The sequence below is a fragment of the Pezoporus wallicus genome, unplaced genomic scaffold, assembly GCF_028554395.1.
Source record: "Pezoporus wallicus isolate ANWC-B61680 ecotype Strahan unplaced genomic scaffold, APGP_CSIRO_Pwel_v1 contig_5352, whole genome shotgun sequence".
Lineage (NCBI taxonomy): Eukaryota > Metazoa > Chordata > Aves > Psittaciformes > Psittacidae > Pezoporus > Pezoporus wallicus.
This window is the reverse complement of record NW_026639660.1, coordinates 4709408-4733310: the sequence shown is the minus strand read 5'-3', so window position 1 is coordinate 4733310 and position 23903 is coordinate 4709408. Positions and strand designations below refer to the sequence as shown.

The 23903-nt window shown below is 41.0% G+C and overlaps 1 protein-coding gene across 2 annotated transcripts in view; it reads right to left on the bottom strand.

The window, feature by feature from the left end:
• GLP1R (glucagon like peptide 1 receptor) overlaps positions 1–23903 on the bottom strand; it is an 86375-nt gene that overhangs the window by 45285 nt on the left and 17187 nt on the right. The window contains exons 2-3 of one of the 2 annotated variants that reach the window (XM_057415406.1): positions 12013–12109; positions 10618–10728 (exon numbers count right to left, since the gene is read on the bottom strand). In XM_057415406.1, the coding sequence (XP_057271389.1) occupies positions 10618–10728; positions 12013–12109 (208 nt within the window). The remainder of the gene's footprint in view (positions 1–10617; positions 10729–12012; positions 12110–23903) is intronic. The other variant, XM_057415407.1, reaches the window with a different exon arrangement.

Genomic DNA, 23903 nt, shown 5'->3' with positions numbered 1-23903 from the left:
TAGGGAAGTGCTAGGGATTCCTGAAACAGGGAAGAAGTCAGCTGTATGTGATATGGCTCTTCCAGAAAGTTGTTCTCCATCTATGCTTTTTTCAGAATAGGTATTCATGTTCATCCCATCTTTGGAACTTTGAAAGAAAAAAAAAAATAGATCAGTACCAGTTAGCAACATTTAAGCCAGAAAGATAAGCTGTTTTCACAGCAAGGCATTTAATTATGTAGCACAGACAAGCACTGTTTATTCAGGCCTTTAATTAGTTTGGTTTACTCTTTGTCCACTGTAATTAAATGACTGCAAGTTCTTAAATGCAAGGTCCTTCCGTTTAACAGAGTATACTGGTACTGCAAACAAATAGAAGTGGGTAGATAATATATATGTCAATTACGCAAGATGTGTAATAAGAGTATAGATGAAGTTTAAAGTAACTGGTCAGCTCAAACATGTCTAGCTACCTGCTAGACTAGCGTGGGCAAGGCAAGAGGTAGCTGAGCGCCTTGCACCTGGGTGTAAAAATCAGTGTTTATTTCTCCCTTAAATGTACCATTCACAGTCAGATAAGCTGGGGGCAACTTCTCAATCAATCACAGAATAAGGCTCAGCTATGTCGCTGCAGAGCCGTGCCTTGATATCCTTGGTAGCACATCTCAAGGAATTACTTTAAACAAAAACACTATACAGCTATAACTGAAAAAATTACTGAAAAACATGCTGTCAACTATTTAACTCCCACAGCTGCAGCACAGCAAGATAATATGCAAGGCTGTCCAGCATTTATGCTATGTCATTAATGCAGAAAACTAAAGTCTTCCTAGAGGGTCCCAGGTAGCCAGATCTGACATATAAGCAACATGGCAGCTGCTCCCAGCACCCATATATGCATTTCAGTGTCTGTCCATATGCAAAGTCTTCTTTCTGGTCCTATCGCACATTTGGTGAGGAATAACCACACTTCAATTACAGCAGAAGAGGAATCAGAGCATATAGCTTTTCACTGTCCCCTAAGGGAGGTCACATTTGAACCCAGCTGAAAGTTCATAAACTACTGTTCTGTTGCATGCACCTCAGTCTGAAGTTAAACAGACATTTCTTTAAAAATATGTATTTAGTTAAATAAAATTGATAAAAGACAATGGCATAGCCACATGACCAACAAGAGATGCATGTTAATATATCTGTTAATGATTTTTAAAATTATTTCTTTCAACATTCTACCCTTTCAACATTATCTACCCTTGAGATGAACAGCGTATGTTCTAGAGTTCTCTGGTGTCCTATCAGATGGAGACAAACAGAGGCAGAGGTGAACTTGAAAGACCGGGGGGGTTTATTTTTGTATTTTTTTAAGCAAACTGAGATTGCCAATTAGCTTGGGTCAGCTTTTAGTGCAAGGAAGTATACATTTAGATTTGCTTTTGGGTTAGCAAATGCAATACGTCTTTTTCAGTGAAAAAGGTCGCACCCCTTTCCACGGTTATGGAGAGCTTTTTGGAAACTTGGTTTTCTTAGAGCAAGGCAGGAAGAAATGTAATAAATGTCTAATCATCTTCGCTGCATTCGATATTTGAAGTGAAATTTATTTTCTTGCATGTTAAAAGACAAACAGGTAGTTTAGCTATATGCTCACGTAGCCATCTGGTAACTCCTTGGTTTTAAGATCTCATACTATGAAATTGAATGATTAAACATAAAGTGAGAGAGATTAAACCAGGCAAGGTTTAATCTGGTCCCCCAAACCAAATGTTCCATTTATGCATATACTTCAAAACTGTCTGAAGGAAAACTCAAACATCTGTTTCCCCAGCCGTAGGCTTTCCACAGCTTCCTCTGGTCTGCCTCTCACAGGTGGCAGTAACATTTCACCACCCCAGCCTCATCACCCATAAGAGGTCTCCTAAGCAAAAGCAAGGATTTTCTTTGTTTCTGCTTTTCACTTGTAGCACTTACAGCAGCCTGTCCCCAAGCTCCCCTCCCGCTCCAAGTTTGAACAGTGCCCAAACACAGGCAACCCTGGGGAAAGACTGAACGACCAGGACAACGGATTTAATCCTGCAGCACGGCAGATGCTCCAGGACTGCAGCTGCTTGAATACCAGGCCTCCATGACCACATCTAATTGATGGATTGGTGGAAGGCACTAAATCATTTTTAGAAAAAAGGTGACTGCAAAAGCTTCTCTAATGGCTTGCAGACACTGAGCTCAGGAGACCACATTGCCCATGAGACAACATCTGAGCAAGACGTACAGATACAGACAGATCAGGTCAGTTTATATCGCTCTCCCAACCCCAAACCAGTGCTTACCACCAGTCAGCTCCTCACTATGCTGCCACCTTCTCCCAGCCCAGGAGCACTCACTCTGGGGAGGGCATTACACTAGTGGCCACCCTCACCAACAGTCCATGGCCCTAAGTCCCTGCTGGGTCAGAAGTCTACTAGTAAATTTATCTCTCTCACCTGAGAGATAATGGCATGCTACAGACCCAAGCGCTTGTGGCCACACCTTCACAAACATGACAGCATTCTCCTTCCTTTTTCAGCCCTTCTTGATGGTCACAACCACCACAGATGAACCTCTCAGACCCCAAACAAAAACCATTTCAACATTTATGTTCTGCTGCTTGTAGGATCTGCAGCATTGCTGAGCCTGATGCCATTACAGCTATAAACAGAGCTTTTGGGAAGGGGAAGATGGCACATGGAAGTATTAGGGGTTTCTGAGTTCATGATTTAAACAGTAGCCAGGCTTAAGCTAGACACTAATGGTGGGGACCCTGCAGACCATTTCCATCATCTCTGCTGCACTACAAGGTTTGCCTATATCTCAAAGGCCTAGGGAAATTGCATTAAAAAAGCATAAAATCCTCATGGTTAAAATGGTAACCTCCACCACTTGGCAGTTTTGACATAATACCATGTTTCCACCCAAAGCCTCACACAGAGCCTATGCCTGCCTAAGGACATGTTGAGAAAACAGTTCTGTCACCAGAGAGGGAATGGGAAGTGCTGGAAAAAGGGATTCAAATGTAGATTACAGCAGGGGGAATTGCGAAACAGCTGACCTGGGTGTGTCTTTGCACCTAAAGGTACTATGGAGCAGCAACCCAGTCTCTGGGCTCCGCATTACTATATCCCCACACAATGCTCAGTTCATGCACTCTCTATGACTATGAAAAACTACTGTGGGAAGTACAGCTGTGATTCCAATCCTCCATGATGCCCTTCAACTAGTAAATTTAATCAGACTGACTACACATCTAGCAGCCAGAGGCAGCCACAAGGTTACTCCCAGAGATCATCTGCTATTACTGCTGGGTTACTTTGCCACCAGAGAGACTTCCAGGTCTTTCACGTCACCGCCTGAAAAGCTATGTTGTTTCCAGGGGTCCCCAGGCTGTATTTTGCCTGGTCTTCCAGGAGAAGAAAGGAGCAGGTGACGCCGCTGCAACACATAATGTAGTAAAGACAGGATAATATAGAAAATAAAGTGAATGATAAGAGACGAGTGATTCAAGCAAAGGTTAAACAAAGGAAAGGATTTCAAACTAGGAGAAAGGCAGATCTAGAGAGCATAGGGAGTTACAAAGCACTAAGACTTCATGGTCAGCAGCAGTTAAAGGTGTACAGAACCATCTGACCCTTTACCTGGCACAAAAACCATTCAGGATTTAACAAGGGCTTTGTAGTTCAGGAGTCCTCCAATGGCCCACATATGATCATACTAGAAGACTTCATAACAGTACAAACAAATGATTAGGTCTTATGTTCCCAGCCTGGACTGAAGAGAATCCAGTGCACACCTGGGGCACAGCTTCCAGCTTAGTTTCCTCCAAAGAAACAAACCCCAAAATTGCTCAAACTAACTCAGTCACAGCAAGTAGGACAATCAGGGGGTTGCTTCAAAATTCAGTACAGTGCCAGAGCAAGACACCAACACAGACCAGCAGCCAAGCCAGCTCAGGTGTCAGACACCTCAAAACCAGGCAGGTCCTAAGCCAAAACAATAGCATTCAAAGAGTTCAGAAGATTTGAGTGGAGATCTGAGTAACAGCTACATCTGTGTTAATGCAAGTTTACGGCTGGCCTTTGTGCAGCCCAGTGCATACAGGAGCAGCTGACGTGGCCACTGTTCACATAACTGTCTGAAACTAGTACCTCTGGAAGGTTTTTTAATTAAAAAGGATTTAGTGCTATTAAACAATAAAACATCAGAACCCCAGAGGAGACATAATTGCAAGATGGATTGTGCAGCTCCACAGTTTCCAAATCCACATGGTGTTATTGGCAGCTGGCCTTCAATTATAAGAAGGTAACAAAAAAATAAATAAAAAAAATTACACAGTCAGTGACAGTGAGGCAAGGTGCTTGCTGTCTTTTAAAGGAATACTGCTCCCCTTGAGGCTTCTGCGCTGACTGGACTTTGAGACAGCCTCTGCCCTAGTATGTAACTCACGGTAACCTCATTGACTATGATGTGGATAGCAAGATATGCACAGTTTACCTGATGTAACTTCTGTGTTACAATAAATCGAGTAGGTTTTTCTGGGTTTTCACTAAAAGTAAGTTTTGGTACAAGACACATATAGAAGCAAAAGCTTTGACTCAGGCAGTCAGCAGTACGTGAAATTTGCCTTCAACAAGCTTTGGCCATGGCCCTATATCTGTGCTGGCAACTTCGTGGAACAAATTCTTTTAGCAATAACCTCCCTTCTGCTGCTTCAGCATCTCCATGAAGACCTACCCAACAGTGGGAGCTGCAAAAGAACAAACAGAAGCAAAACAGAGCTGGAGTGAAACAGCCCATCAGGTTTGAAATTTGTGTAGCTTGCTCTCTTTCAAAGATGAATAAGAAGACTAAAAAAAGCATTGGTGTGTTTCTGGGGGTTCTTTGGGGAGTGGGAAAGCAAGGCATGGCAAATATTAATCCAGACATTTAACATCATATTTTTAAAGCATCTCAAAACACCACTTGGAAAAAACAAGTCTTTCCAAAGAGGAAATTTATGAATTTCACTACAGAGTTCTGAACAGAATGCGTTATTTGACCAGAATTAGATTCCCCTCCACTGTCTGTCTGCCCCAATGCCACTGCTTCACACTGTTCCAAAGGGCTTCCTCACTACATGCACAAAGCTATTTTATATGGCACTAGGGGGACACAGATGACTTCAGAAACTCCTACCATAGTTACACAGGCCAGCAGTATCTGGGCTCCTCATTTGCTATCATACCAAACCCCTGCACTGTGCTGTGAGACACGAGCCACTTATTTCTCATTCCAGTGACAATGGCTTTACCTGCAGTGAAGTAGAGGGTACTCTAAACCTCAGCTCCTTTGGTTGCAGTGTAATACCAATTACCCAGAGGTCTATAAATATTCTTAACTTTACAGTTTCTTGTTAAGGCAATACTATAATGACCAATATACTTGAAGCAGATGAATGCTAACACAGCTGCAATTGCACCAATCAGGAAACCAATCTGCATAAGGAAAAAAATCCACCACAACCCAAAACCCAACAACTCAAAGGAACAAGGACAAAACTCCACATTTCAGTCAGGTGAAATTCCTAATCAAGTTTGCTACACAAATGGAATACATATCCATGCACAGATGGAATAAAGGCAGTACTGCAGTATAATAAGCCAACCTTTGGCCCAAACCCCAAAAATCACACCAACAACCCAACGTCCAGTACTTCAGTGCAAGCTGTAAAATAAAAAATTCCTCAAAAAATACAGATTTACTTGCCTGTCATAAAGCAAGCCTGAAGGGATACATGGTTTCAAGGGTAAAATCTTGGTCTGATATGATTCTATTCAATTCTCACCAACACATTCCTAGCCTTCAGAGTCCACCTTTGCAGACAGGAAGCTGATGCTGAGTTTGGCAGGGATGCCAACACACCTACTAGATGAGACAATAAAAAAAATGTCTCAGGCTCAGCATTTTTAAAGGGATCTGACACACAAGTGGGACAAAACTGATTGTCTCCAGGGTATTTTATAGGCTGCTTTAGCAAGCAGCACTTTCAGAAAGGTTAGACGCCATCACAAGGCAAGAGATGCCGCGAGACAAACCTTGCAACTGCATGCATTAGCACAAAAGACCTGCAGGCCCATCCTCCATAGATTTGTCTTGTGAAAGACTGTTCTTGAGTCTCCATATGCACACAAGTCTGAATAGAAAGCCGGCACCAAGAACACAAGTTTTATTCTCAAGTTTTTCAATTAACAGATTCTCATCTCCCTGTAGTTGCTCTTGCACCTAGAGATGAATGAGCAATCTGAAAAAAGCATCACTGCTGAACCTGTGCTCACAACGCGATTCAGAAACTGCCCCATTAAGGAAGCAAGAAAAGAGTCACACCCTCATGAGCATCTCTGTAGCAGCAAGCAGAGACAAGAACCTACCAACTTCGTGTGGTGTTGGACGAGTGACCCAACATGTACTTGCTGTGCAGGGAAAAAGCTCTCCATATCATATTCAGCTTGCCCCTCTAGTAGGCCACCTGCTGAGCTAGATCTGCTGCTAGATTTGCAGGAGGGCAGGCTCAAGAGTGACAGCCACTAGGACAAGAGATGGTCACACAAAAGAATAAAAGCTATTAACATATAAAGTTTGCAAAACCTGTAAGTGATCAAGGAATGTTCCAGCATTACAGACTTCTATGCAAATTCTTTTCCCCTATTCTGGCTGACACCAATGGAAATTTGTAACACCTGACAATAACTAGTTACAAGACTCATCACCTTCAAAAATCTTTCAGGAACAGAAGGGGACTGGAGATTTCTTAGCGCAGCACCCTGCTCAGAGTAGGGTAACTAGGGCAGGCTGCTCAGGTCCATGTTCAGTCAGGCTTAGATCATCTTTTTCAAAGACAGAGGCTCCAAAACCTCTCTGGGTCACCTGTTATGGGTGTTTGACCACACTCACAATAGAATAATTCTGTTTAAAGGAAGTTTCCTGTATTTAAATTTGTGACCATACACATAAACAAGATTCTCTATGAGCCTTCTCTTCTCCAGGCTGAAGAATACCACCTTTCTCAGCCTTGTCCCATATGAGAAAGACTCCCATCCCTTAATAATCTCCATGGTAATTTGCTGGACTTGGTGCAGTACATCCATGTCTCTCATACTGAGGAGACCAGAACAGGACAAAGCATTGTCAGATGTGTCTTACCTCCCAGAGTAGAGGGGAAGGAACATCTTCTTGAGCTGCCAGTGGTGCTTTTCCTACTACAGACCAGGAAGCTGTCAGCATGCTTTTCTCTCAAAGGGCACACCCTGGTGCCCACCAGGACCTCCAAGGCCTTTTCTGCAAAGCTGCTTTCCAGACAGTCAGTACTAGTGCATGTAGCTATTCCTACCCAGGGGCAGGACACTGCATTTCCTTCTGCAGAACTTCACAGGATACCTGTCAGCCCATTTCGTCAGCATCTCAAGGTCCTTCTGAGAGCAGCACAATCATACAGTGTAACAGCCCCTCATCCCACTTTTGTATAGTCTCCACACTTGCTGAAAGGTGCAGTCAGTCCCATCATCCAGATAGTTAATAAAGATGTTAAACAGTATTGGCCCTACTACCTGTCCCTGCGGACTGATTTCCAATTGGACTTCGTGCTGCTGACCACAACCCTATATTGCCAGCAGCTCAGCCAGTTTTCAGTTAATCTCAGTGTTCATACGTCTAATCAACTCTTCATCAATTTACTACAAGGATGTTATGGGATACAGAGTCAAAAGCCTTACTAAATTTGAGGGAAACACACCCACTGTTCTACCCTTATCTACCAAGCTAGTAATCTCATCAGGTTCATCAAGCATGACTTCATAAATTCATGCTGACTACACCAAATCACCTTCTTGTCCTTTATGTATTTGGAAACAGCTTCCAGGTTTATTTGCTCCATCAATTTCCTGAAGACTGATGTGAGGCCAATCACCTATAGTTCCCCAGATTCTCCTCCTTGGGCTTCTTGAAGACAGCAGCGACAATTTCTTTCTTCCGGTCCTCAGGAATCTCCCTCAATTTGACATGACCTTTCAAATATAATCACGGGAGCCCACACAATAGCATCAGCCAGCTCATTCAGCACTTGGTGGGATGTACTAACAAACCCATGGGCTCGTGTATGTCCTGGTAAAGTGTTCCATAACTTGGATCCTCCCCCACCATGGGTAAGCCTTCCTTGCTCCAAACTTTTACTATTTATCTTGGGGGCCTGGGATTGCTGAAGACAAATTTTACCAGTAAAGACCATGATAAAGGCAGCCAGTACCTTAATCATTTCCCAATCCTCTGTCACAAGATCCTCCTCTCCCATTCAGCAGTGGATCCAAATTTTCTCTCACATCTGTTAAGAAGCCCTTTTTGTTGCCCTTGACATCACTTGTCAGATTCTGGATGGGCTTTCACTTTCCTAATCCTGCCCTTGAATGATCAGTGTCTGTTTGCCTCCTGGGTCACCTGTCCCTGCTTCCAGCTCTTCTACACTTTTTATTGAAATGGCCAGGTCATAAAGAGTGCTCACCATGCTTGCTCCATTTCAGCACCACATCATAATTAGTATTCAGTTTCAAGTATTTCAATTTATTCCCTAAGGGGAATAAATTTCCCTTCAGGGGGTATGGCATGAAGTCTCCCAGCAAACTTTTTATACACTTGAAAACCTGACTCCTAATCAAAGGAAGAACAGTCTTAAATGCTTAAGCTTGGCTGAAGCACTTCATACTTAATTATGACCTTCACTGAACATGTTTTGAAGTTACTTCCCAAACAAGGTCTCATCTTTTCATTTTTTTTATCATTTTCATCAGATGAGGAGGTAGAAGCCCTGCAGTGTTAGAATCTATTTCAAGTTCCAAGTAGGGGGCTAAGCAAGAACAAGTAACATGCTTTAGTGATTACTGTGAATCATGGGGTGTCCAATTTCCTATTGCTTGAGGTTTTCCATCACAATGATGGTACCTCTTCCTCTTGGTGGGCCATTAGCATTCGCTTTCAATACGACTCCACAAGTCATCACAAAATAGTATCGGGTCATGGTAATTCAGGGTCCTAAATTGCATACCTGGCACAGATACAAACTTCTTGTTTTACATTAGACAATGAAAGGCTTCCTTGTTCCATCCTTATTCATCACTGATAAAACAGACTGAGGTATATACACAAAGGTAACATTTCCAGAGGTTTAATGGCTTTCTGAAGTACTTTTGCAGTCCTCCCTAACAAGGGATTATACAAAATGCTGCTATTCTTTCCACTGAAACAAACACTGCTTTCAGGATAATTAATTTTTTAAAAAACTCTTTTCCAAAAGTATGAAAGATATTGCACATTCCAATAATATATTAATCTGCAGTATTGTGCTAAACCTTGGCTTTCTCCAGCAATGATGTTTCAAGAGCAGTTGGAAGTCAAATAACTGTGTCCAGGATCTTAAAGACTGCCACGTAAACAGATTTAGAGGAAAAAAGCTTAATCCTGTGAAGACCTTTAGATATGTGGGAAGATTAGCATTACTGGAAAAAATTCTGCAGCATCCAATAATTTTATGTCAATTATGAAGCAAATACTAATTTCATACGTGCCTAAAAACTTGTTTACCCATTCCAAAAATGTAACTTTATTAATGATCTGAAGAGGATTACCAAACAGCACTTTAACTTCAGACATTATCAAATTGGAAGCTTCTTCCAAGACAGTTGAGATAATACAAAAGATGTGCAGATGTTAGAAATATGGACACAGCAACATAATATTCACCTGAGCATCCCATTCCTTTTCTTTCTTACTCCTGAAATCCATTCCAACACTTGCAATATCTACTCCACACTTAAAGCATCTTTACATCCAGCAGTTAGGTTTATATATCCTCATTAAACAGCATCCCTTGTCCCTTAACAGGGGCCAAAGCCAATTTGTCACACCAAGTTAGCTAGTTAATAAATTATTTCCTTTAGACTTCAAAGCATAGAAAGGGCTTCACAAACAACAGGCTGTGTAACTTGCTGGTTTCAAAGACAGAACGCTAGACAAAGCGATCTAATACACACTGCCTTTAAGTGGCATCGAGTGTATGTGCACATAAGGGTATAAAATCTAAAGATGACATTCAGTCCTTCAGATAAAAAAGTCTTTGCAACCGCTGGCAATGCCTTCCTCTTGCAGCATTCTGAGAAATTAATCTCCAGAAGCTACACAAATCACTTTCACTTTAGACCTTTTAGTCTTTATCTACTACAGGACAGCCTACTGTCTAGCTTTGCTAACTTTTATCTCAGTTTTCGAACCATACCATTATTATTGTTATATAGTCTTCAACAAGAAACACAGTACTATTTCATTAATAGTCACCACTATTAAAGCAGGAAAACCAGATAAGAGCACAAAACCCCAAACTAAATGCAATCCTTAATAAAAGCCTCTTCTCTCATTTTTGTTTTCTCCTCCTAAATGGAAATAGTGCATCATACCGAGTCCCATTCCTACTTTTATGCTGCAGACAACTGATTGCACTCATAGCCATTTAAGCCAATTTTATCCTTCCTAAGACTATCTGAGGAAAACAGGATTGGTTTAAAGCTGTGCCTATAATTATGAAAAGGCTCTTACCTGCATTAGCCCAGGGGAGATACCAGGGGCAACTGACATTCACATAGGTGCCAGGCAGGCCGTCTGGCCAGCAGGCATAGTTGTCAAATGTTCTGTTGCAAAATTTGCCTTCTGCAGAGAGATGGAAGGGAGAGTCATGCCACTGCCTTGTATAAATACTGTAAGAAGGGAAAGACTGAAGAGCAGAAGATAAAAGAAAACATGGACACATGCATTTAAACCATAACAGCATTATGCACTTCAGCTGTAATGTGGAGTTAACTGAGATTTATTTGTCCAAAAAGAGTTTAATCCCACACAACAGGAAACTCTTGTTACAGGGGGAAACCGAAGAACAGATTAGGGTCTTTGACTAAATCAAGGGACATGAAAGGTAAATCAATACTGATCCATTACCATCTTTTCTCTTTTACATTCCTATGTGTCTTGGTTTAAATTAAAATCCTTTTTGCTATGAATACTGTAGATAATCATTCTCAAGAATAGTTTATAGCTGCGTAGTTGGAAAATCTAGCCTAACATACAGATCCATCAACAAAATACCCCCAACACAACCATAACTTTGCATTACAGCTTAATCAACATGACAATACTTCAACTTCAGATTTATTAAACTGTCATTCCTAGAGGGCAGCACTCAACTGGATGGAGCAGAGGGAGATGAATGTTTCCCTGCCACTGTTGTCATCAGCTACTGCTCTCACTCTGCCACAGTAATGTAGTTAAAAGGAGGAGAATTAATACTTCTGAAATAATTCTTCACAGATACAACTTTAGAGCCACCTTATCTGTTCCAGTGTGTCACAAAACCACGGAAGCATAGGAGAGACCACACTGTGTCCAGCTGTGAGTGTCATTGACAAATCACCAGTGTCCTCTAAATACCATGCTGCTGGAATATCACAGCTGCTCTCACCACATTACAGCAGCTCAGCTGCTAAGACAAACTGCTTTCTCATTCACACAAAGGCACTTTTTTAAAAAGCCATTTCAGCATTTTACAATGCTCAAGATAATTTACACCAACTGTAAGGCCGACAAACTGCTAGGTCACTGTGAACAGCATCCTTCCTTACACCTGTGTGCTCTCTCCACACTGAATCCTGAAAAAGTTTCAGGGAAATAATATTAGTGTGCTGCTTCAAGTGCCACCACTTGCCACTGAAAAACACTCTGAATCTAAAAACTAACATCTTTACAATCAAATTGTTCCATAAAATGCTTCCTCAGCAGCGAGAAGAGTCCCACAGAAGACGGACAGAAACAAACAGAATAAAGAAGAAACGGACTGGAAAGTAAGCTAGAGAAGTATTTTCAAGTTCATAATCACTCTCTTGCTACTGTTATCATGCATTTTAGAAAGTAATATATCCTATACGTACCAAGCAGGCTTACCTGACACAATGGGGGGTGCCTCATACAAGTATTCCAGGCATTGAAGCTGATACTCCTTCCACTTCTGCATAACCCCAGAGAGGGACCCATCTGAACTCTGAAAGAGAAACCATGAGTCTCAGACATTGCAGAGATTTCAACTATGTGATTTTCATGCAGCCTGAGTAGGAGGGTGTGAAAATAATTACCACAAGCTAAAATAGCGCTGTTTATCATAAAGGGTGCAAGACGTTGCTATGCATTTGCCTGATTGCAACCAAAAAATCCCTATTTATACCATAAGGAACTGAAAAAAAGTACAACCCACCCCACAAACAACTATACCATGTCCTTCCTGAAACCCAAACTGAGCCAGCCTTGCTCTCCTGAACATGCCCCAGTTGTGTGATTTATTATCTCACGAAAAGACAGGGACAGCAGCAAGTCCTTTTAGGCGAGGTTTTCTTTCCAGAAGCAGTATTTCTGCTAGCTCACAAATGAGACCAAGTTAATTCACTGTATTCAGTGGATACTCTCCAAGCATTCTTCCAGAACATGGATGAAAGCTTTTCCAGCTCAGCTTTTCTTTTACAAACAGCAGCTTTCCTTCACATTGTGCACATTTCCTTCACATTTCCTGAAACAGAAAGAGTAGGGACCTCCTTTTTGCAGTTTGACAAGCTCAAGGTTCCACTGTCACCTGCCCCAGGCACTGAAGAGGCAGGGGAAAAGTATGTACACACTCTATGAGCACAAAGGAAATTAGCTACTATCAAACTGCAAAGTTTAGCTCTGATTACTCACTCAACCTGAGCAGATGCCCCACCTGCCTCACAGAAGCACAGCTAACTCAGTGCATAAAAGAGACATCAGTCCTTCTCTCTCCTCTCTGCATCTATATAAACTGAATAACAAAAGTTAGGATTGGCAGGCAGCAAGTGATCAATAATGCAGGTAAGTCAGCATTCTTTTTCCAGAGAAAGGCCCAGCATGGATGTGTAGAACATACAATCAACAGCATGAACTTAATGGTACAACTCATTAACACAAAGTTCATTTCATTTATACTAGCTGTAGAACAGTTTATTAAAGAGGGTAAATAATCTTGTAAAGCTTGAGCTTTACCCTCACAGTTTCAACTGCTGATTTTTATTTTCCCATTTGTGCTTCTAAATATTTTTCAGATGGTTAGAAGGAAATCAGGGCATGGGATGACCTTTTAAAAATTAAGAAGTCATTTTAAACCTACACTGCATTTCAGCAATGCCAAACTGAATGCTGTCCACTACAATCAATGTGACTAAAATTTAGACACCTATGCAATCACCTTGGTATAAAAGAACAGAAGTAGAACTGGTATTTTTGGATTGCAGACCTCTCAAGTTCTCTTTTCTTTATCCTTCCAATTAAAAAAACAGCATTTGAAAAAAGCAAAACACCATATGGCATCATGCTTCTTCCTGGATTAAGCCACTGCATTTAGTTACAAAGATGCTCTTGTACACATGATGAAACAACACTTAGTAGATATTTAAGTTTCAAGAATAACTGCCTATATTTACATGCAACTTAACTGCAGCTAGGGCCTCATGGCCATAATTTTGGAAGAATTTAGCCATCTCTTCCTGAAGTCAAAATAAGCACAAGCCCATGGATCTTTGAAACGCTGATCCTCATGTGCACAATTTAAATCATCTTATCTATGCCAAGAAATGCTGCCATAGTCTGTCTGTGCTGAAGTCTCTAGTGCAAAATGAATGTGTCCTACTGAATTTTAACCCCACGTGCCTATGGAAACACCTAAGCCTAGAACACACAAATGTCGTGATCTATGCTTAACATACATGAAGGAGAGAGAACATCACCACCTATATTAACTCTACAGGTGTGTGTAGAGAAACAATCAGTAACTCTCAAAACTAAAATGCCATCTTCAGATCCAAGTAAGCTGGTTAAGGATGGATGACCAGAATACAGAGAGAGAACAACTTTCAAACCTAAGTTTCTCTCATGCAGTCTTTAAGAAGTAACTTTCAGGTTATGCATTGTCTCAAAGGTCATTTTACAAGGGTGGTTATTGAAGTTATACAGGGCTGTTTCACCACCCTTGCATCACCAGGTTAATACTTTAATAAATTAATGAGAAGAAACATTTTCAGGATTAACTCCTAAATTATGATTCAGAACAATTTCAGAAGCTACTAAGTATCATATGTCTTCCAAAAGAGTAACTATTAATCATTCATGCAGATGACCACATCAAGTTAATCCAAATTCAGCTTTTAAAATCATTACAAGTCATAGATTCATACAGAGTTTCATTTAAAAACAAGACTCTATCTTTTAAAGCATCTGAAAATATCCTAAACCTGCTTGTACTAAGAAAATTAGCTCTTTTTGAGTTAGCAAGCCTTACAGTATTTTCTTCCAAATCAAGTTTTCATCTACTGCCTTCATGAATACAGGAATAACCAGCTTTAATTACAGCTTTGGGAAAAATCAAGCTTCTGTCCCTCCATTTAATGAAAAAGTAGAAACATTCTACTTATACTGGCTTTTCATAATGTGAGAAGACAACTGTAACCAGGAGATTAGCAAACTGTAAGAGTAAAATAATTAGACATGCCTTCTTGTGGAGATGACTGATTTGGTAGACAGTTTTCTATTATCTATAGTCTGTTGCAATAAGACAATCAAATATAAATTCCAAGACTACATAATTTGTTCTCTCTATGCAACAGTTTACTTTGGTTCAGCCAAATACAATGTTTTGTTATCAGGCAAATTGACTTAAATTTGATTTTAATAAATTCTAATGCCCACTTCCTGAAAATTCTGGCCCACATGAACTAGAACCACAAGTTATACAGTGCCACAGATAGACAACGTGAGTAGTTACTCAAATAAGAGATACTATAATTTCTTATAAAGTGATTTAATCCTTTTTGCAACATCGAAGCACTAAAACACACATATACAAGGACAAGGTTCCTGGGTTAGTACCCAAAATTTTGAGCAAATTCCAAAAATTTCAATAGCTTTATTAAACTCAGGGTTATATTCTTGTTGCTAAAAGCACAAGTCCTTGCATTTTATTTATGTCTTTTTTTGTTTTTTCCCCAGTATAGAAAAAACAGTAAATTAGTGTGGTGAAAATATGTCACAAAAGGGTATTGGAGCAGAGAAGAATGGAAATGTGGCTGACTGGTTAAGATGGAGGAGTTGGAAAGCAAGAATGGATGAAGGAAAGTAAGGAATCGAGCAATGGTGCAGCCTAAAACAGATGCAGAAAAATTAGAACAGGCAAGAGCACAGAGGCTGTGAGTCTTTTAATGTATGTATATAATTAAGTGTAATTCATCTCTAGTGATAAGCTAGCTCATTCAACACTCTGAAGACAGTATTCCTTACAGATCCGTAACACCTTTATAGCAAGGCCACTTTCAGTAGTCATCATTTGTCTTCATAGAGGCCACTGTAGAAGGAAGCATTTTCATAATTTTTCAACATGTTTGAAACTATTCCTACTGTAACAAAACCAGCATCCACACAGTTCCAAGGTGATCATTGCTACAAAAACACTATTGTAATACAGTGAAATCTGAGCACAGAGTATAAACCTGCAGCATGAAATGACATCATATAGAGTAGAAAGGAGAATTCTTAGAGTTTCAGAACCAGCCAGTGACTCCTGAGGTTATCTTCCTTCCCCTTCTTCCATGACTATATAAAAGGTCTTACATGCAACAGGATGAGAAATTCTTCCTTACATTTGTATTTCTTACATCTTTGCCACTTTTAAAATGGAACATGTCACAGCTTTTTCATGCTTTTAACATTTGAGGATAACAAGCAAGACTTCAACCATGCTGCTAAAGGCTCACAGATAACATTACAACTACTGGGACCTCCAAAATGTTCATCTTTGTCTTCAGAAACAGAAGTGAGGTAACCTGGCACTGAACCACACTTTGGTATGACCTTGGTGTTCTTCCCTTGGATAGTAATGATGACATACCTACCTTGTGAGACTACAGTTCAGATTACATTTTATCACAGAAGCACAAGTGAGTTACTTTTAAACTTTACCACCTTTTAAAAAGGTCTAACATAATACATTATTTCAAAGCTACTATGCTCAGGATCAGCATGGCAACCAAGTCCAAGATAGGTGAAGATTGCACGTTACTACCTTTACTCTAATTCTGACTGGCCATTCTTTCCTATATAATACAAATCTTATAAAATCATCTTTTATGGACAGGCTGGAGAGTTGGGCAGGGAGTAACTTGATGAAATATAACAAGGGAAAGTGTAGAGTCCTGCATCTGGGCAGGAACAACCCCAGGTTCCAGTATAGGTTGGGAAACGACCTGTTAGAGAGCAGTGTAGGGGAGAGGGACCTGGGGGTCCTAGTGGACGACAGGATGACCATGAGCCAACACTGTGCCCTTGTGGCTAAGAAGGCCAATGGCATCCTGGGGTGTATTAGAAGGGCGGTGGTTAGTAGGTCGAGAGAGGTCCTCCTTCCCCTCTACTCTGCCCTGGTGAGACCCCATCTGGAATATTGTGTCCAGTTCTGGGCCCCTCAGTTCAAGAAGGACAGGGAGCTGCTGGAGAGAGTCCAGCGCAGGGCAACGAAGATGATTAAGGGAGTGGAACATCTCCCTTATGAGGAAAGACTGAGGGAGCTGGGTCTCTATAGTTTGGAGAAGAGGAGACTGAGGGGTGACCTTATTAGTGTATATAAATATATAAAGGGGAAGTGTCACGAGGACGGAGCCAGGCTCTACTCAGTGGCGAACAATGATAGGACAAGGGGTAATGGGTACAAACTGGAACACAAGAGGTTCTACTTAAACTTGAGAAGAAACTTCTTCTCAGTGAGGGTGATGGAACACTGGAACAGGCTGCCCAGGGAGGTTGTGGAGTCTCCTTCCCTGGAGACATTCAAAACCCGCCTGGACGCATTCCTGTGTAACATTATCTAGGTGTTCCTGCTCCGGCAGGGGGATTGGACTAGATGATCTTTCGAGGTCCCTTCCAATCTCTAACATACTGTGATACTGTAAGCTATAGTTCTGCATCAATAAAAGCAGTAGTAGATATAAACTTGACACATAACAGGTTTATTCAATTCATATCACAGACATATGCTTGAATTTATGAAACAGTTTTGTCCTCAGTTCACAGCCCAAATGGGGCAGAGCACAACACTGCTACCCCAGATGCTTTCACTTGATACAGGTTCTGGGAGCAGAAGTTTAAAACCAGAGGCTGTAGCACAGCACAACTCTGCACTGGGGCTAGCAGCTCACAGAACAAACTTACCTCCCCCTGCAACCTGTCATCAATTTTCTCCACTTCTAACTTGAATATGAAAGCATATGAATGGTAGGATGCTATTACTACCTCCCCAAGCCCATCAATCAAGATCAAATTTCTCAACACTTATTACAGATTTGACAAAAAAGTCCTGCAAACTCTGATGCTCCAACCACCAATTTGTAAGACAACACCCCAACACTAAAACAGAACACATAACACTGAACCTTGTATTAACAGAGTCCTTTGGCCCACAGTTCACCCTATGACAAAGCAATCCTGTTGAGAATCAGTCCTTCAAGTACAACACTTCTTAAAACCTAAGAGATTCTGGAAGTGCATTACTATGGGAGCAGGCTTTATTGCTTTCATGCCGCCCCTTTGCTCCCCCAAAGGGTAACGTTTAAGATGGATTTCATAACTACTTAGTTCAAATAGCATAATGAGCTAATCTGAATTCATTATAGGCAACATCTCTGACAGCCTGGTTACTTTCAAGTACTGAAGCTACATCAAAGGAGAAGGTACATCAAAAATTACAGCACTGTCTCTACTAAAGATAGTACAAAAGTGGTATCATTGAAGATACCTGAGCAATACCTTTTGCAGAGATCATATTTAAAGACACCTGACATCACCCAGATTTTTGCATTTATTGCATTCTCTATTATGTTGCTCAGTATGGAGTTTAACTTAGCCCTGTGACATTACTTCCTTCAGAGAAAATTCTATTGCCAGCTTCCAGTAGCTTTTCCTGTAAACACTTCTGTTCCTTAGTTACTAATGAACCAGAGTTCAGTATTTCAAGAGTGCCAGAAAATGAAACCTTTTAGCATCCTCCCTGCTAGTGAAAAAGATCAAATGAGCTCCAGCAAAAGGAGCTACTAGATTGAGGGAGGAATGCCCTGGCGACATCTGCCAGCCAAGCTCTCTCATTGACTGCAGCAGCTTACCACTGACACTTTCACAAAACACAAAACATCCCAGGACTTCAATACAGGCTTTCACCAGCTGTCTAACCATGGATGCCCCTCTCTAGTCTGTCATGACTGACATCAAGTTTTTGAACTCAAAGCTGCAATAGGAAGCTCTCAGCGGGCACTTGCACCTGATAATGCACACAAGAGACACTCCTCCTCTGCCTGTCTCTTCGAAGCTGCTCAGCTCAGATTGACAGCACACCTTTACTCCTGAACAAGAACACTGGGCTTTCAATAACCTCCAAAGACACACAAGATTCACCTCTCCATTCTATTTTATCCTCTGCTTGATCAGCTCCAAACCATTATTTCAGGATGATCTTTGGATAGGCTGAAAGAACAAACAAGACTCCTATGAAAGACAAGAATATGTACAAAAATATCTCTGTGGAGTTTTTGGTTTGGTTTCTTGTTTGTTGTTCTTAAATTTGTTTTAAATCAGAGGCTGAATCTTAACACTCCTCTCTCTCAGGTGAAAATAACCACTGCACCACATGGTCCCTCATCCTGGCCTGCTTGCCATTTGTGCCTTTTTCTTCTCTTGCTTACATGCACAACTTCAGAAGGAAGGGTTGGCTGTGCTCAATCCCATAGCAGCCTATAATGGCACAGGGCACTATCCCCTATTCTTTCTTAAGGTCTGTCTTTGCTAGATTAAGAAAAAAAGGATGAGCATATACATGTCCTAAACGATATTTGGAAATGCAGATTCTCAAATGCAGAATGCTTCTGATGAATCTCTCCAACAAGAGATTTTAAAGAAAACTGACTTGAGGCACATTCCTGCTTCTCTGTACTCGTGTTGACCAGGCACAGACTCCCAGTTCAGCTGACTTACCATTTCACAAACTGTTCCAAACACACGAGCTGTCTAAACAGGCAGGAGAATTCAGCTCTGACCACAAGGGTTTCCACCCCGGGGACCAAACACCCCAGGTCTATCCTGGGATGATTCATTTGTGTTCTGAAACTGGCCACTTTTCCCATCCCTGGATTTTTTTATTTTGACAAGGTGCATTTCAATGAGAGTAGTATCTCTTGGCCCCAGTCATTTTCTAGATCAAAGCAAAGTATTTGGCATTCAGCAGCAGAGATATCAAAGAAACTTCTTTTTAACATCTAAATCAACTTGTAGAGGATGCAGTCTCACAAATCAAGGGAATAAACTACAGCCTAATATTTCAGCATGCTACAAAATTAAGCATCATCTCCTAGAGACATACATAAATAAAATCAAACTCCTGTAGGTAGGATAGACTGAAAATGTGGAACAAATCAGTGTTTGAGGGGTTATTTTATTGCTTCTGTCTTCAGTGAGAGAACAGTTCACTACAGAGTTTATTCTGCCCCACTAGGAGCTTTCCCAGCCTGGAAAAAGGTTTCCACTTTAGTCACTGTAGAACCTATAAACCCATATGCTTACTGCTGAAGCAGGCTTACATTTAGATTGACAGCCCTTGTTATCAGAAAACATTATTTTCAATGTCTTCCATCTGTTCTGGTAAGTGTTGCTGTCAAGGATGTACTACATGAGCCAGTCAAACATGACAGAAGAAACTACTGAGCAACTATGCAGAGAGACAGAAGAAAAAAGGCAAAATTCAAAAGCAACTGTAACTCCCAAACTCTTAGAGAGCACAACACAATCCCACAATTTTAGTGGGAGACAGTGTGCTAACACTCATGAAAATTAAATTATCATAGGATCCTGTACACAGAGATTTTACCACGCATTGCAAATATAGACACATGCTTTGGAAGGTGCTCTTTAGAAGAGATCATTTATTGATGCAACTATACAGCACAGCAAGCCAAAGAGCAGAATAAAGAGTTTAAATTGCACTTTTAGATAGATACAAAAGGTGTAACACTTAAAACACTACGGAAAGAACAAAGGCAAAGCTGAGCAGTGTTGTAAAAGAAAAAGCTACAAACCTCAAGATTAGAAGAGCATTTCAGATCTACCCCCAACAGATTCAGAAACATAATGCAGCCTATACTACTGGAAGTGGAACCCAGGTTTTCATTACAAAAGTTTCAGTAACAGAATCATAGAACAGTTTGGGTTGGAAAGGAGCTTAAATGTCATCTAGTATCCTCTGCCATGGGCAGGGGCATTTTTTACAATACGAAGATGCTCAAAGCCCTGCTCAGCATCACCCTGAATATTTCGGCAGATACCCACAACTTTCCCTGGGCAACCTATTCCAGTGGCTCACCACCCACATACTAATTTCTTCCTTTTATCTAATTCTACCCTCTTTTAGTTGAAAACCATTATCCCTTCTCTTATGACACTACAAGCCCTGGTAAAAAGTCTCTCCCCACCTTTCTAATAAGCCCCCTTTTAAATACTGAAAAGCCACAATGAGGCTGGACACCACCACCTCTCTCAGCCTGTCTTCACAGGAAAGGTGCTCCAGCTCTAAGATCATTTCCATGGTCCTCTATGTCATTCTTGTGTTGGGGCCCCAGAGCTGAACACAGCGCTCCAGGTGGGGTCTCATGAGAGCAGAAGGGGGGAGAAAGTCAACCTCCCTAGACCTGCTGGCCATCTCCTTTTGATGCATCCTGGGATATGGTTGGCTCTCTGCGTTTGCAACCTTGCACTTGGCCTTGTTGAACTTCATGAAGTTCACATAGGCTCTCGAGCCTGTCACAGTCCCTGTGAATGGCATCCCTTCCTTCCAGCAAATCAACTGCACCATTTGGCTTAGTGTCACCTGCAAACTTGCCAAGGTACACTCAATACCACTGCCTATGTCATTAATAAAAATATTTAACAGTACTGGTCTCAACATAGACCACTGAGAGGCACCACAGTCTTGTACCATTACAACAGAGTACACGGACAGTGAGGGATATATAGGGCTGAAAAAGTAAAGATTTAGGGTGCAATTCAGATGTCTGATCACAGGCACCTACTGTTCCTCTCAACATGCACAAGTGCCTTGATTTGTCTTTTGCCACAACTGCAGAGAGGTGTAGATTTCCCCTGCACCCTCCATTGTATTTGTCAGTCCCATACAGAGTCTTGGGTGCTGTAGGAAGTTTCAAGCAGCACTAGATGCCTGCATTTGGGCAACTGACTCATCCTGAAGGTCTCTGACCTGCTAAAGCAAAACAAAGTAATGGACATCTGTCAAAGCTGGACTTCTGACTCCTCTTGTTAAAATGCAATTACTTAAGCTGGTTCTTTATGATATGCCAAACCATGTGCATTTGAAAGGATCTGTTTTAAGCTTGTAACTGACTGGTTTCTCTGCAACAGCCAATAATGGTCCAGTCTCAGAGCTGTCTGAGCAGGAAAACAGAGAGTCTGCAGTCCTCAGAGCCAGGGAATTGCAACATTTGAGTTTCTAAGCACAAAAAAATATTCCCAAACAAAAAAGTAATCTTCACCACAACCCCAGGAACTGAGCAAACATCACTTTGTTGTAAATAACCTGTATTTTCACTAGGCAAGAAAAACTCCAAATCTTTTCACCTTTCAAAGTGTCCCAAGGGAGTTAAGCTCCCCACAACTTTTCAAGCACCTATTTAACAGTCACTCTTCTTCAAGAGCCATAGTGCTGGATCAGAAGGCAAGGTGTGGAGAATTAGCTATTTTCCCCCAGGATCATGAGTTCTATAGCCACATAAACCTGGTGATCAGTTTGTCATCCCATCACTACAATCCCTACAATAAGCTCAATAACAAGAAAAAACAATCAAACCACACACATTAAGCTTCAGAAACCTTTCTCTTACTGAATGCATTTCCAAGAACCCCAAAGAATTTACTCTTCTTTTATTTTTAAACTTATTTCTCCGGGGGGGGGGGGGGGGGGGGGAAGGGAGAGGGAGGAAGGACTTGATAGAAAAAAAGACCACCACACAAACCCAAAAACTCCAGTATATAATTTCATGGGTTCTGCATCTAGTGTTGTTTTCAGATTGCTAGAGAAGAATGCAATCAAATCTGTATAGCTTTTACAGTTCTGGTTGAGGGCAGTTTATTTAGGTTTTAACTAGTGCAAATTAACTCCCTCAGCAGCTTACTGTCACAGTGGCTCAAGGTCCACTGTCCTATTACCTTCCACATTGCTCTTTCCCTGCAAAGGGATTTATATGTAACACCTTTGCAAATAGCTAGTGTTTCCATCAACAGCTATGACACATTTTAGAACACAGCATACAAGAGAAGTTCTGCCAGTGAAGCTCATCCTCCAAATATTACCAGCTTTCTTTCCAAATACTAATTAAAAGACAAAGCAGATACACACCTTTACATAAAACAATGACAGGAGAGAACCTCCACAATAATATCCTTGCAGTATTCTATCATATATAGTAGAGTTCACATTTACATGGTTGGATGCAGTGTGGTGTTTTACAGCCTGTATATAACCTTATATTTCAGCATCCAACCCACACAGCTGCCACGTGTTATATTCCAAGGGCTCGATTTGTCAAAAACAAGACAGGAGCAATGTTGCAGAAAGGCTAGAGTCTTAACTCAGCCCAATATGGAAAAAACATTAAAATGACACCACCACCACCCCCTCCCCCCCCCCAAAAGACAAACCACCCGAAATGAAACAAAAATCAAAAAAAAGAGTAGTAAGACAAATAAAAAAGATGCACTGAGATGCTACCCAGGGACTTCATTCTGATCATGTGAAACACAGAAGTAACACAAACACAAGTTGACAAACAAGAATCAAATCAACATGCCCAAACTTAAACTCATATGGGATGATCATGTTCTTTTATCCAAATTTTCAGGGCAAGATCTTGCAGTCTCTGGACACCAAAATCAATAGGGGGCAGAAGATAAAAGAAAAAAGTCTGGTACCACACTCTACTGCAGCAGCATCCTGACAGCTGTGTTCCCTGGCAGAGGGAGCCACATGACTTGTATTCCTGCCTTTATCCCCCCTCCCATTTTCCTTCTACCTCCTTTTAAAACAGAATTAGAGTTTAGCTTCCCTGTACAGGCTGCATTTTTTTTCCCTTTATGACTATGCTCCTGAAAGCCTCTAAGCAGAGAAGCAACTTAAAGCATCATCGTAACTTGACAACAGCCCGCGGTATTTGTGAGGTCTTGTATCTAAGGCTACATGGTCATCTTTCTCCAGAAGTGATGTTACAAGCAAGAATCAATGGCAGATATGAGTGTGCTACAATGTTTGCTTTCATTATTTAAGAGTTCTACATTTGCTTTTATTTGCAGAGGCCAATTCAACTTCCTTGAAGGCAAAAATAAAAAGCTTCAACCTGAAACCTAAATTTTCTGTTTCTCATTCTTTGATGACAGTAATCACCATCTTCTACACTATTTAAAATTTCAATTGGACAGAATTCATCTAGTTGCAGGACACGTGAATGAAAGCCATTAAACCCAGAAGCTTTTCTTAATACATTAGCTGACATTAGCTTTTTCTTTAATACAGGACTGATGCTTTTAAAGATTTCTATAGGAGTAAGCAGGCTGAAGGCTTTGAAATCAATGAATTCCAAACAATTCTTAGCTGTTCAGTATTTCATCGTAATAATGTTATGTTGCCACTTTTGACTCAAATGACTTGGAACGTCAATAACACTCTCCCCTCCTTCCCCTTTACA